This window comes from Nicotiana sylvestris, chromosome 9, assembly GCF_000393655.2.
Source record: "Nicotiana sylvestris chromosome 9, ASM39365v2, whole genome shotgun sequence".
NCBI classification, from domain to species: Eukaryota; Viridiplantae; Streptophyta; class Magnoliopsida; order Solanales; family Solanaceae; genus Nicotiana; species Nicotiana sylvestris.
This window is the reverse complement of record NC_091065.1, coordinates 93651432-93666010: the sequence shown is the minus strand read 5'-3', so window position 1 is coordinate 93666010 and position 14579 is coordinate 93651432. Positions and strand designations below refer to the sequence as shown.

The 14579-nt window shown below is 36.2% G+C and overlaps 1 protein-coding gene across 1 annotated transcript; it reads left to right on the top strand.

Annotated features, from left to right (window-relative positions):
- Window positions 1–464: 464 nt before the first annotated feature.
- Window positions 465–962, top strand: LOC104248256 (ethylene-responsive transcription factor ERF098-like). The gene has a single exon (XM_009804483.2). It carries the CDS (start codon window positions 465–467, stop codon window positions 960–962), a length of 498 nt encoding a protein of 165 aa, XP_009802785.1.
- The last annotated feature ends 13617 nt before the right edge of the window (window positions 963–14579 follow it).

The following is a 14579-nucleotide window of genomic DNA, read 5'->3' as shown; positions in this document are numbered from 1 at the left end:
TATAGAGAACCGAAACTGCAACAAAATCACGGTTGTCAATAATAAGATTTCCAATTTTTCTAAATGAATATTATTTTTTCTAAATAATTTCCTAATGACAGAATATTTTTATGTCTTATATTTACTCTTCCATTTTCTTGAATAATCTGTTAAATTCGTAGTACAACTTGTAACCATTTTCCCTTGAACTTTAATGCTTATCGGGTAAGGCCCAAATATGTTTTTATGACCAGTCAATTCTTTCATGCCACCATCACCAACGTTGCCACCCATGACCCTAAACCCGAACCCTTTGTGGAAGAAGTCAAGATAAAATCCACTTTCGTCGACGGTCAAATATGACTACGACATTGCTATATATAGTAGTTGCCATGCATATACATAAACTTCCACATTTTAGCACATCCTTAGAAACTAAAGCCATAAAATCGAGAAACAAACACTAGATCAAGATAGCCAAGGTGATGGACTCCAACGAAGATCAAAGAGGAAGAAGAGAGAACAAATACCGAGGCATACGACGACGACCATGGGGAAAATATGCAGCGGAGATACGTGACCCTACCCGGAACGGGGCACGTCTTTGGCTAGGCACCTATGAAACAGCAGAAGAGGCAGCCCGAGCGTATGATCGGGCTGCCTTTTCTCTAAGGGGCCACCAAGCCATCCTCAACTTCCCAAACGATGGACATTATCATCACAATAATAATACTAATATACCTCTAGGTCCTAGACCAAGCTACGCGTCATCTATGGGAAACCCGCACATGTTGGCCTCTTCTTCTTTACCATCTTCTTCTTCAGCTACTGGTTCTTCTGATCAACAAGAGAATGTGAGATTGGAGGGACATGATCATGAAGAGAAGGTTATTGAATTTGAGTATTTGGATAACAACCTTCTGGATGAGCTTCTTGGCTCACAAGTTCATCGCCAGGCTAATAAACGGCCCAAGTATTTCTAGGTTGCTTTTTAGAAAAGCTTGAAATGTTTAGCTCCTTTATGGACTTGTTAATCTGTTGGTTCTTAACATGCTATTTCCGATTCCTTTAATTTTTTTCCCTTAATTATATGCCAACTTTGAAGGGAACCTTGAAGTAACGGTAAAGTTGTTTCTATATAACCTATAAGTCACGGGTTCGACCCGTGAAAATAGTTATTAATGCTTGTATTAGAGTAGGTTGTCTACATCACACTCTTAAGGTGCGACCCTTCTTCTAATCCTGCGTAAATGCAGGATATTTCTTGCACTAGATTGTTTTTATTTTTTATTTTTTTATATGCCAACTTTCTTTGTCGTTTTTTGTTCATCCTGATTTATGTTCTTTCTATGTGCCCACAAGTAAGAGGATAGCTAATTGATTATGTCTGGTACCTAATTGTACAAATCCAAATGTTTTTGTCATATATAACCCCTAATTAATAACTCCGCTTATTATTATTCTGAGCTTCTCATTAAGGAGGCACCGTTCTGTGTCCAAATCTAATATCGTATTGGCAACATAATAAAAAAATGATCGCAGATATTAAAGCTCACGTATACTACATATGAAGACTCAATTAATTAGGGGCAATTTGCTCAAATATATAGCCCAACACAATATATTACACCTACGTAACAACATTTTTCAGTTTACACTCACATAACCAATATTTTCTTTGAAACAATATTTATACAACATTTACATACTGATATAACTAATGTATCTACCTTGTACACAAGTGTTTAATAGTTAAAACATGTATCAATCTAATATAAAAGTATATAATAATATATAAAATATATAAACATCGCTAGCTATAGTAACCAGCTTCGTTTACATTTTTCAATTGTAAATTTGTTCACAAATACATCCGAATGTGGCTTCAAAATTTATAGACAATCTCCTTAGATTATTTGCAAAAAGTCCAAACAACAGTGTTCCCGCCAAATTTCTCACAAAAAATAGATTCAACATTCGAACTCACTTTCTTTATAAGCTTGTCCAATAGTGATAGGATACCTTTCTAATCTAATTTTATATACCCCAATCCTATTTCTTCCCAATTTCCATGCCTCTCCCCAGGTCGAAATTGGCCCTTAAAGATTTAACAAAATTGATCATGCCCAACTATGCTGTATAAAAAAATTAAATGGTCGCTCTAAATATAATTCGGTCTAAGAGTCTGGAATCGAATCTCACAGAGAACTAAGGTTCAGCTACAACGGTTCAATATCGCTATGAAACACAAGTTCAAACACTTTTCTAGTTATAAAGATTGTGGTTTTTATTTCTAACTAATCATATGATATTATACTATAAGTGGGAAGCCTTTTAGGAGGCAAAATACCTTATCACCCCCCTAAACTTGTCGCATATTATTAGTTACAGCCTTAAACTATTCGTGGTCTTAATTACCTCCCTCAACTAGGCCTTTTGAGAGTCATTAACCCCTGAACGCTGGTGTGGCAAATTGTGTGGGTGCACTCGTCTGCCACGTGGATTTTTCTATATATGCGACATTTTTTTGAAAAATAAAATATATTTTACCTTTTTAAATATGTTACTTTTTTAGATAATTTTTTTCGAATACAATTTATAATAAAACTTGGATAGAACTACATTATTTAGGCTAAATTTTCTTATTTGGCTAAAAATAATAAAGTTTTAGTTAATCTTTTTTTTTTTTTTATTATTTTGACCTGAAAATAAAGATTTATACAATTGAAATAAATAGTCAAGGCATCTAAAAAGTTATAAAAATACATAGTTTAAAATTAATTATTTTGGCTATAAATTTTTATACAGCTCTAAATTATAGTACTCTAAAAATATATATTTTTTTTAAAAATTTTACCTGAAAAAAGTAAAAATACACAATTGAAATAAATAGTCATTGTATCAAAAGAAGAAATAAAAAGAGTGTACAATATTGTTATTTCTTTCAATTGTTCACTCTTTTTATATCTTATTTTGATGCAATGACTATTTATTTCAACTGTATATTTTTACTTTTTCAGGTAAAATATGTAAAAAGTATATTTTTAGAGCACCATAATTTAGAGATATATAAAAAATTATTTCCAAAATAATTAATTTCAAACTATGTATTTTTATAACTTTTTAGATGCCTTGACTATTTATTGCAATTGTATAAATCTTTATTTTCAGGTCAAATTCAAAAAAGATTAACTAAAACTTTATTATTTTTATCCAAATAAAAAAATTTAGCCTAAATAATGTAGTTCTATCCAAGTTTATTATAAATTGTATTCGAAAAAAAATAATTAAAAAATTAACATACTTAGAAAGGTAAAAATATATTTTATTTTTCAAAAAAGTGCCACATATACAGAAAAATCCACATGGCAGGCGAGTGCACCCACACAATTTGCCACATCAGCATCCAGGGGGGTAACGGCTCTCAAAAGGCCTAGTTGAGGCGGGTAATTATGAGCAAGAATAGTTTAAGGTTGTAACTAATAATTTGTGACAAGTTTAGGGGGGTGGTAAGGTATTTTGCCCCTTTTAGGCTGAAATCATATCTATACTATATTAAAAGCACGAAGGCCCTTAGCGAAATATCGTTCACCTTTTTTACCCTCTTAAAATATAGTTCATACTAGACAAAATAGTCATTTAATTATTTTCCTAAAATTGAGTTATTTAAAATCAACTAAAATTATGGCTATTAAATTTTTCCTTATTTGAATAATGTAGGGACTCCTAATATTTAGGAAATTAAAGTTATTGAGTAAAATTAAACTTACAAAAATACTTTTCTTAGCAATAATTTTGCAAAGTAAACTATATTAAAAGTTGAACTTTTAAGTTAATTATTTAAAGCACGTAATATTAACCATATTAAAAGTTATATTAGATGTTAAACTCTTTACATTATACAAGACTTCTTAGATGAGCTAATATTGTTTTTTTTGTGATTTTTTAAACGTGAATATTTTTTAGGAGTTTGAAATTTTAAAATATTTTGATCATTAACTCTTTCTTTATTTGAACTAAGTAAAAACTACTAATATGTACCAACTCAAAATATGTGTAAATCCCTAGCACAATATTTTGAACTTTATAATATTTCTAATATACTACTTACCAAGTTAACCCATTCATACCAACCACTCAATTTTCTCTTCCTCCTTTATAATATCTGGTGATGAAAAGTTAATGATGTAAAGGTTAAACCTCAAGGTCTTTAAAATTGCATTCTTCCCAAACTCATGAAAAAAATAAGGAATAAGAAGATTTGTCCAAAAAGAGAATTTACTAACACAACTCTAAAGTTACATGATAATTTTATTACATTAATAATCTTGAACTTATAGTAAAAAATATTTCAGATTTTAAACGAGAAATAATGAGACGTGGTTAATAAGAGTATATTGCACTAATAATTTTGAAAATATAACTGTCCAAAGTAAAATGTTATATTGATATTTTACCCTTTGAAAATAATTTTTGTTGAACAAAATTATAATTACAGTTAAATATAAAACTTTGGATGAGTTCACACTAAGAATTTGAATAAAAATAAATTACTTTTTAAAAAACAAATAATTAAGTTCTTAGAACTAATAGCAAAATAAATTCAATTCACTTCTTTTTAAAACTATTCATATACAAAAAATTATTTTTCAATTTGATAAAACTCATATGGTACATATATTTTAATTTTCATAAGAAAGATACCGACGAAAAAAAAATTAGAGATAGAGAAAAATTGATTATATCAAGTTGGTTAAATGCAAATTTGAAGCGATAAGGATAAAATATTAAAAAACAAAATGTATTCTAAATGAGTTGTATTTTTTCTTCATTCATTATTATAAAGAGTGCCAACTGCCCATATTTTTTATATATTTTGTAAAATATTAACTCAATATAGGCGGAGCAAACGAGAAAACAAAAATAATAAGGCATTCGATGACTTATGTGATGACATATTACTTTTTTCTATTTTTTTTATTTTACAACCCAGACATATTATGTAGTATATATAAGAAAGATAGAGAGAAATTTTTTTCCAAAATCGTATATTTATGAATATAGAATACACGCGCAAAGCGCGTACCCTAAGACTAGTTATACTATAAGTAAGAAGCCTTTAGGGTGAAATTTAATTTACTAAATTAACCTTCAAAAACTGAAAGACCAATTTAGCCTCTACCGAAAAGTCAAATTACGTTACATCAGATGATTTATTTTATTACATAGTAAATGCTACTATATTATCGCTACAGTATGTGGTTATAAATGATCTCTTATTCACATTGCAGTTTCACCTCCTAGCTATTCGTTAAGAGCTTTTGATTTTCTTTGTTAATGATTCATTTGATCTGTTTCAAAAAGTCATCAGTTTCCAAATACTAATTGATAATCAGGTAAATTTCTCAATCTTTGGCCTTTAGGATCTCATACCACCACATTTAAATATTTGAGAAACTCTGCTTCAGATTTCAAAATTTATTTCTTCTTTCTTCATCTTTGTTTAGTTTTTTTTCCAACTTCATCTTTGTTTAATCAACCAATCTTTTCTGAAGGCTCATTTTCATTCAGGAATTAACAGGTAGTCAACCTTTCGAGGAATGCTCAAGGTGGTTATATCAAGAAGAGGTATTAGAACTTAAATGAATTAGAACAGTAGAAAAAGTCGTTGATTTATTAATTTTCTCTGAACTTTTATTTTGGCAACTATTATTTGTTATTTTTGGGAAATTAAAAAAAATTCTCAGTTTCTCTTATAGTGTTTTCTATTCATCTAAAAGGCTAAAATGAAAATCGCATCTCCATGATATTTGGTAATAGCACCAAAAAATTCATTTGAATTCGAGAAATTATTGTACACATTTCACTTAAACTCATGCCGCTTTTTCAGAAGAATAGCATTATTTGATCTTGCGAATACTCATTTTTTTTCTTTTCTTAGTCGCAGTTTACTGCTTCAATACAACAACAATAACAACAACCCAGTAGAATCCCACCAATGGGATCTGGGGAGGGTAGAGTATACACAGACATTATCCCTACCCCGGAGGGGTAGAGAGACTGTTTCCAGGAGACCCTCGGCTCAGAGATAATATATCCATAGCAACAACAGAAACCACAAAAATAATATCAACAACGTGAGAGATAGCAAAAAATGGGAAAGCAATAACACAAATACTATGCAAAAGTGTCAAATACAACATGAACCGCTAGCGGTCTAGACAAAACACTATCAGACTAGCCGGCACCCAGAGGAAAAACGTTTGACTACCCCTTAACCTACAACCCTTAATGCTCAATCTCCACAAGAGTCATGTCCTCGAAAATCTGGAACTGCGCCATGTCCTGCCTGATCACCTCGCCCCAATACTTCTTAGGCCGCCCTCTACCTCTTCTCGTACCTGCCAAAGCCAACCGCTCACACCTCCTAACCGGAGCATCTAGGCTCCTCTTCTACACTGCCCGAAGCATCTAAGTCATGTTTCCCGCATCTTGTCGTCCACCAGAGCCATGCCCACCCTCTCCCGAATATCTTCATTCTTAATCTTGTCCAGCCTAGTGTGCCCGCACATCCATCTCAGCATCCTCATTTCTGCTACTTTCATCTTCTTGATATGTGAATTCTTAACTGTCTAACACTCAGCCCCATACAACATGGCCGGTCTACCTACCACTCTATAAAACTTACCTTTATGTTTCAGTGGCATATTCTTGTCACACAGGACTCCAGACGCTAACCTCCATTTCATCAACCCTATCCCAATACGACATGTAACATCTCCGTTGATCTCTTCATCTCTCTAGATAATTGACCCTAGGTACTTCAAACTTTCTCCTTTGGGAATGACTTCCGAGTCAAGCCTCACTTCCACGTCTGTTTCCCCCGTCGCGTCGCTGACCTTACACTCCAAATACTCCGTCTAGTCCTACTCAACCTGAAACCTTTAGACTCCAGGGCCTGCTTCCATACCTCCAGTATCCCATTAATGTTGTCTCGCATCTCATCAATCAGAACTATGTCATCAACGAACAACATACACCATGGCACATCTCCTTGAATATGGTGTGTCAGTGCGTATATTACCGGGGCAAATAAAATCGGGCTAAGTGCAGATCCTTGGTGTAACCCTATTGTCACACCTCCTTTTTACCCGCGCCCCCGCCAAGGGGCGCAGAAGGGAGTTTTTCCAATTAAAGGACAATCGAAACGGAATTTATTTATTTATTTAAGAGTCGCCACTTGGGAGATTTATGGTGTCCCAAGTCACCGGTTGAATCCCGAATCGAGGAAAAGAATGACTCTGTTTAACAGTCTACGCACCAAAAATCCGGATAAGGAATTCTGTTAACCCGGGAGAAGGTGTTAGGCATTCCCGAGTTCCATGGTTCTAGCACGGTCGCTCAATTGTCATATTCGGCTTGATTATCTGATTTTTTACAATTATGAACCTATGTGCAAATATTAACGATTTACCGCTTTAGTTATTATTTATTCAAAGAATTGCAACGTCGTGAGAATGCATCCCGAATTGCACCACATAAATATACCCGCAATTTACGATACGTTCCAACTTCATTGAGATTTGAATTTGGGTCACATAAATGTGCACCCGAGTGTAGGAAGATAACATTATTAAATACACGCCTAAAAATACTAACGCGTTGTTATTTTGAGAAAACCGTAAAGTTTGCTATGCGGCCTGTCTCGAAATCTAAGCATTGGAAATAACTGTCCGTTGAGGGCCCCGCAGTTTGTGTATTCTTGTTTGTCGAGGCTCGTCTCATTCATTATTTTTTAAAGGAATTTGCAACGTCATGGAAATACATCTCGAACCACGTCACAATCAATGTACCCGTGATTAATGACACATTTCGACTCCGTTGAGATTTGGATTTGGGTCACATAAATGTGCACCCGAGTTTAGGAAAATAACATTATTGAAGTACGCGCCTAAAGAGACTAACGCGCGGTTGTTTTGGGAAAAGGCCGCGAAGTTCGCTAAGCGGCCGATCCCGAGTTCTAAGTAATTAATACGTACATTTGTGAGGGCCCCGCAATCTGTGCATTTTTCTAGGCAAGACTCATCTCATTTTATTTTAAAAGGGACAATCCTAAAGTGACTACATTTTTATTAAGTTTGTCTCTAAAAGAAAATCTCCAAATTAATTACATGCTTAAAAAAGGGACGTGATTTATTAGTTATTAGTCTAAGATAAATGCAAATGGGAAATTGTAATCGAGCTTGTACAAAGGGAGATTATTTCGTATCTTATTCTATAAGTGAATATTACCAAAAAAATTGAAATTATAAATAGAAATACAGAATTGACGAACAATAATATCAAAAACGAAACTAATTACTATTTACCAATTTTAGACCCACCTTACTAATTTCAGCTCAATTTATTTAATACAAGTGAAATTCAGGAATTCCAAAACACTTTCCTGTTTCAGCTTGCAGCTGGCCTCTAATCTCACAAATTATACCACGAAACAAAGCTAAACTAATACGACTATTACATAATCACATTCCAAGATCCAAGCAGTCCCAGTCCAAATTAATTTAACAGTCCAACAAGCTCATTTTTAACTAACAAGAATCAGTTACCAGATGCTAACATGTTTTAATAAAAAAAATCTCTCATACAACTCTGTTTCAGTCCACTTACTACATACTAACAGGGATCTACCTATCATCAGCGACTGAAAAATTTAAATACACAAGTCATATTGAAACCAAACTAGAATTTCGACTCTTCACGTATATTCAAACTTCATGTTTTCAGCTTACAAATGCCAAAGTTACAGTTGTGTACCTGGTATTGCCAATACAAGAAAAGGAAGGTCAGCAAAGTAGTATGTAACACAACAACAGCAACAATAACCAGCAACAAACAACGAACGGAACACCCAGTGACAGATTTGAAAACCAACACGATTCCAGCACACTCAACGAAACAGTATCAACACAAACCAATGCAGACCAAGAATAACAAACTCAAAGAATCCACTTAAAACCTCAGTGATATCTCAGAAATAACCAGCCTCCCATTTACTCTCAGATTACTGAACTTTTAGATGTTAAAAATCCGGCTTAGACTCTCTCCAAAAATCCCCCTCAAAAATCCGCCTAAACTCTCTCCAAAAATCCCCCCCCAAAAAATTCCCCTCTTTGGTCTTGAAATGACCCTATTTATAACAAAACTCTTGCCTTGAAAGACTTAAACTAATCCGAAATATCCTCCCCACACTTGCATGTCTTGTTCCCCACTATATTAAACAAATACATTAATTCCCACCACCATATTTCTTGTCCCCCACTATATTAAACAATGCATTATTGCCCACTACCATATGTCTTGTCCCCCATTATGCACTAAATAATGTATTAATTCCCACCATCATGTCTTGTCCCCCATTATGTATTATTTTAATATTATTAGTGCCTAGTGGACGGAGCACTCAAATTAATTATTTTTTAAGGCTCATTTCCCATATTACCCCTGAAACTACTAAAATTACCATTCTGCCCTCATCCCCTTTCAACCTGTACCAAAACCATATCAGCTATAACCAATTCTTCTAATCAATTAACCAAACTGCAGCAGCTATAACCAAATCAAGCTTGACAATTGACAAATTAAACACATGAAACTAACTCCCAATTACGTTTATCATGGTCAGATTCATATCAACAAACTTAATAAGACAAACAAGTAGATTCAAATCACTAAACTCAATCATCAGTTGACCTCAAACTAAATCAAACAACATCATAACAAAGATGAATAATTCAGACTAAATCAAAAACTAAGGACCAACACATAAACGCTCGACATTAAATCACTTGATGAAAAACTAACGAACTTCAAACAAAGATGAATACGAATTATCTCTAATACAAACAAAGACATGGGTTCGAATTCAAACCAACCCATCGGAACACAAACACAATCATAGAAAGAAGAAAAGGAGGGGAAGATGAATTTGCTGAACGAAAACTAAAAGAAAACAACGGTAACCTACTAGTTTGAAGGCTGTTTTTGTTGCTTTCTCAGTTCGTTCCTCCTCTGTCTTCTGAATGTGGACGTGAGTGTGTGCGACGTTGCTGGGTTTGGCTGGAGGTGAACGACGAGAGCTTGGAGATGGCCGTGACAGTGGCGGTGGCTGCTGGACGTGGAGGCTGCTGGGGTGTTGAAGAAGAAGACGCAACGACAGTGAGTTGGGTCGTTCGTGTATGGCTGCGTCGTGTGTGTTTGAAGAAGGAGAAGGAGGGCAGCGAGGGAGCTGAAGGTCGACGTTCTGTGGTCGTTCATGACTGGTGGTTGCTCAGAAGCGATGGGGGCTGACTGGGGTCTTGAGAAAATGAAGTTACAGGAGGTTCTTGGATGAAGGGGTCATTTTTTCGACGATCTGTGGTGGTCGTTCGCTGGTTGAAGATGAAGGGAATGGCTGAAGGTCGTTTGGGATGGGGTTCGTCTGGTTGAGGGTGGAGTTGACGGTTGGTGGCTGTGATCTCTGGCGAGTTTTTGGCGGAGACGAGGGGGCAGCGGCGTGGAGAAGGTGATGGGCAACTGATGGTCTCCTCTGTCGCTGATGTTTAGGCAAGTTTAGCTGGCTGTTCTTGTGTCTAGGGTTCCGAACGTGGAGAAGGAGAAGAAGAGGGGGGTGCTTAGGTGCCTTTTTAGGTTAGGGTTTTTTTCAAAAAATGAAAAATGAAAAATGGAAGAAGGGGGGGTGTTTGTTCGGGGTTATGGGGCGGACCGGGTCGGGTCGACCCGGTGGTTTTTTTTTGGGTTGGATAAGGGGTTATTTGGTTTGGGCCTGGTTGATTTAATTTAAAAGGTGGCCCAGTCCGATTTTCTTCTTATTTCTATTGCTTCTTTTTCTTCTTTTATTTTTCTTTAAATAAAACTAAAATTCTAAAAATCCTAAATTAGCCTATAAAACTAAATTAATTTATAAGAATGCTAATTAACTCTTAATAACAATTTACACACAATTAAATAGCAATTACGATAAAATCACACAATTTGGACATTAAATGCTAAAGATGCAACGCACATTATTTTTATAATTTTTTGTTCTTGTAAAACAAACTTAATTGCTCCTAATTATAGAATCAAATCCTAAATGCAAATGCGACATATTTTGTATTTTTTATTAATTTAACAAATAAACATGCACGGACAAATACAAATAATTATCCAAAAATGCCACGAAAATTCTCAAAATTGCACACAAAGGAAAATTGTTTTATTTTGAATTTTTGGGAGTAATTCTCACATAGGGCAAAAATCACGTGCTCACAGCTGCCCCTCTTTGTCCGAAAACACAAAGGGTTTTCGTGCAAAGATAAAGTGAGCAGATACAAGCGATTTTTGCCCATCCGAGTACTCCGTGTGAAGCAATTTTTTGAAAGATTTAACCGAACCTTTGCTTCGAAGGTTTCCTACATATCCCTGGCTAAAAGGGAATCAGGTTAATGTAGTTCGGAAAGTTTTGGTAGCTGGGCCTACCATGAGACTGCAATGTTACTGATGTTGCATGCTGTTATTACTGCTTGCCGACCTCCTTATTACACCATGCTGAAAGAAAACAAGAAGCTAGACTAAACTATAGTCTATGAATTACAAAATCTTATCTAGATCTTCAGCCATGCTCTTGTATCTCTTGTTGCTTTGATGTCTCAGTGACTCGTCTGGTATTTCTTTACTTCTGATTTGTCTTGTATTCTCCCTTGACTGCCGATCTCAAACTGCTTATTTCCTTTTCGTTAGCTTCGCATTATTTTTCCATCGAATCTTGAACTTCCTTCCTCTGCTGGGGATTTTTGTTGTTTCCCGCTGGGGATTTCGGTTGTATTCCTCTGCTATATGGGCGGGCTCCCAACTTCAAAACTTGAAATTTAACAACTGAAATGTATTCCTGTGTTATATGGGCGGGCTCCCAACTTCAAAACTTGAATTGTAAAGACTGAAATGTATTCCTCTGTTATATGGGCGGGCTCCCAAAACTTGAAATGTAAAGACTGAAATCGCCATTCCGTTCTTCAGGGGGGGATCCTAACCTCAACAACAACTTCGAAAAATAAATCGTCATTCCGTTCTTCAGGGGGGGCTCCTGACCTCAACAACAACTTCGAAAAATAAATCGCCATTCCATTCTTTAGGGGGGGTCCTGACCTCAACAACAACTTTGAAAAATAAATCGCCATTCCGTTCTTCAGGCGAGGCTCCTGACCTCAACAACAACTTCGAAAAATAAATCGACATTCCGTTCTTCAGGGGGGGATCCTGACCTCAACAACAACTTCGAAAAATAAATCGTCATTCCTTTCTTCAGGCGGGCGAGACTTCAACAACAACTTTGAAAAATAAATCGTCATTCCGTTCTTCAGGCGGGGCTCCTGAACTCAACAATAACTTCGAAAAATAAATCGTCATTCCGTTCTTCAGGGGGGCTCCTGACCTCAACAACAACTTCGAAAATTAAATCGCCTTTCCGTTCTTCAGGGGGGGGGGGCTCCTGACCTCAACAACAACCTTGAAAAATAAATCGCCATTCCTTTCTTCAGGCGGGCGAGACTTCAACAACAACTTTGAAAAATAAATCGCCATTCCGTTCTTCAGGCGGGGCTGCTGACCTCAATAACAACTTCGAAAAATAAATCGTCATTCCGCTCTTCAGGGGGGGCTCCTGACCTCAACAACAACTTCGAAATGGGCTCCTGACCTCAACAACAACTTCAAAAAATAAATCGCCATTTCATTCTTCAGGCGGGGCTCCTGACCTCAACAACAACTTCAAAAAATAAATCGACATTCCGTTCTTCAGGGGGGCTCCTGACCTCAACAACAACTTCGAAAAATAAATCGCCATTCTTTTCTTCAGGCGGGCGAGACTTCAACAACAACTTTGAAAAATAAATCGCCATTCCGTTCTTTAGGGGGGGCTCCTGACTACTAAACTTGAATGCATTCCTTGCTCTCCAGGCGGGCTCCTAACTGCTACAAAATAGACAAAACAAAGGAAATTTTCTGCCCCAGTTTGCACTAGGAAGATTTGTGAATTGTTAGCAATATTGTAAACCACTTATACTATTGATCCAATGGTGAGAGTAAACTAATGACTAGGCCAGGATATGCGTCTTCTATGAGTAAAACCCAAAACTCTGACGAGCAAATGCGTTTGCTAGAAATAAAACCTGAATGAACCAAACTAGGAAGTGTGTATCCTACGAGTAAAACTTGTATGAACCAAAATCAGGAAGTGTGTCTCCTAGTGGTAAAATCTCAATTTAGGAAGTTCATCTCCTAAAACAAAAATATAACCCGAAAGACCCAGACTACGAAGTACGTCTCCTAGGGGTGAAACTTCAATGATTCAAACTAGGAAGTGCGTCTTCTACGAATGAACTTAAATGAACCAGACTAGGAAGTGCGTCTCCTAGGGGTGAAATATCAATGACCCGAGCTAGGAAGTGCGTCTCCTAAGAATGAACTTAAATGAACCAAATAGGAAGTGTGTATCCTAGTGGTAAAATCTCAATTTAGGAAGTGTATCTCCTAAAGCAAAAATATAACCTGAAAGACCCAGACTAGGAAGTGCGTCTCCTAGGGGTGAAACTTCAATGATTCAAACTAGGAAGTGCGTCTCCTACGAATGAACTTAAATGAACCAGACTAGGAAGTGCGTCTCCTAGGGGTGAAATATCAATGACTCGAGCAAGGAAGTGCGTCTCCTAGGGATGAACTTAAATGAACCAAATAGGAAGTGCGTATCCTAGTGGTAAAATCTCAATTTAGGAAGTGTATCTCCTAAAGAAAAAATATAACCTGAAAGACCCAGACTAGGAAGTGCGTCTCCTAGGGGTGAAACTTCAATGATTCGATCTAGGAAGTGCATCTCCTATGAATGAACTTAAATGAACCAGACTAGGAAGTGCGTCTCCTAGGAGAAAGTCTCAATTTAGGAAGTGCGTCTCCTAAAGCAAAAATATAACCTGAAAGACCCAGACTAGGAAGTGCGTCTCCTAGGGGTGAAACTTCAATGATTCAAACTAGGAAGTGCGTCTCCTACGAATGAACTTAAATGAACCAGACTAGGAAGTGCGTCTCCTAGGAGAAAATCTCAATTTAGGAAGTGCGTCTCCTAAAGCAAAAATATAACCCGAAAGACCCAGACTAGGAAGTGAGTCTCCTAGGGGTGAAACTTCAATGATTCAAACTAGGAAGTGTGTCTCCTACGAATGAACTTAAATGAACCAGACTAGGAAGTGCGTCTCCTAGGAGAAAATCTCAATTTAGGAAGTGCGTCTCCTAAAGCATAAATATAACCTAAAAGACCCAGACTAGGGAGTGCGTCTCCTAGGGGTGAAACTTTAATGATTCGAACTAGGAAGGGCGTCTCCTATGAATGAACTCTAAATTTAGGAAGTGCGTCTCCTACAGGTGTAACTTCAATGACTCAAACTAGGAAGTGCGTCTCCTAGGAATGAATTTAAATGACCGAGACTAGGAAGTACGTCTCCTAGAAGTGAGAACTTCAGTGACTAAAATTCATATGATCCAAACTAGGAAGTGCGTCTCCTAAGGGT

What these genes read in the sequence shown, in the direction of transcription:
- LOC104248256 (XM_009804483.2), top strand. Translation starts at nt 465, where the DNA reads ATGGACTCCAACGAAGATCAAAGAGGAAGAAGAGAGAACAAATACCGA.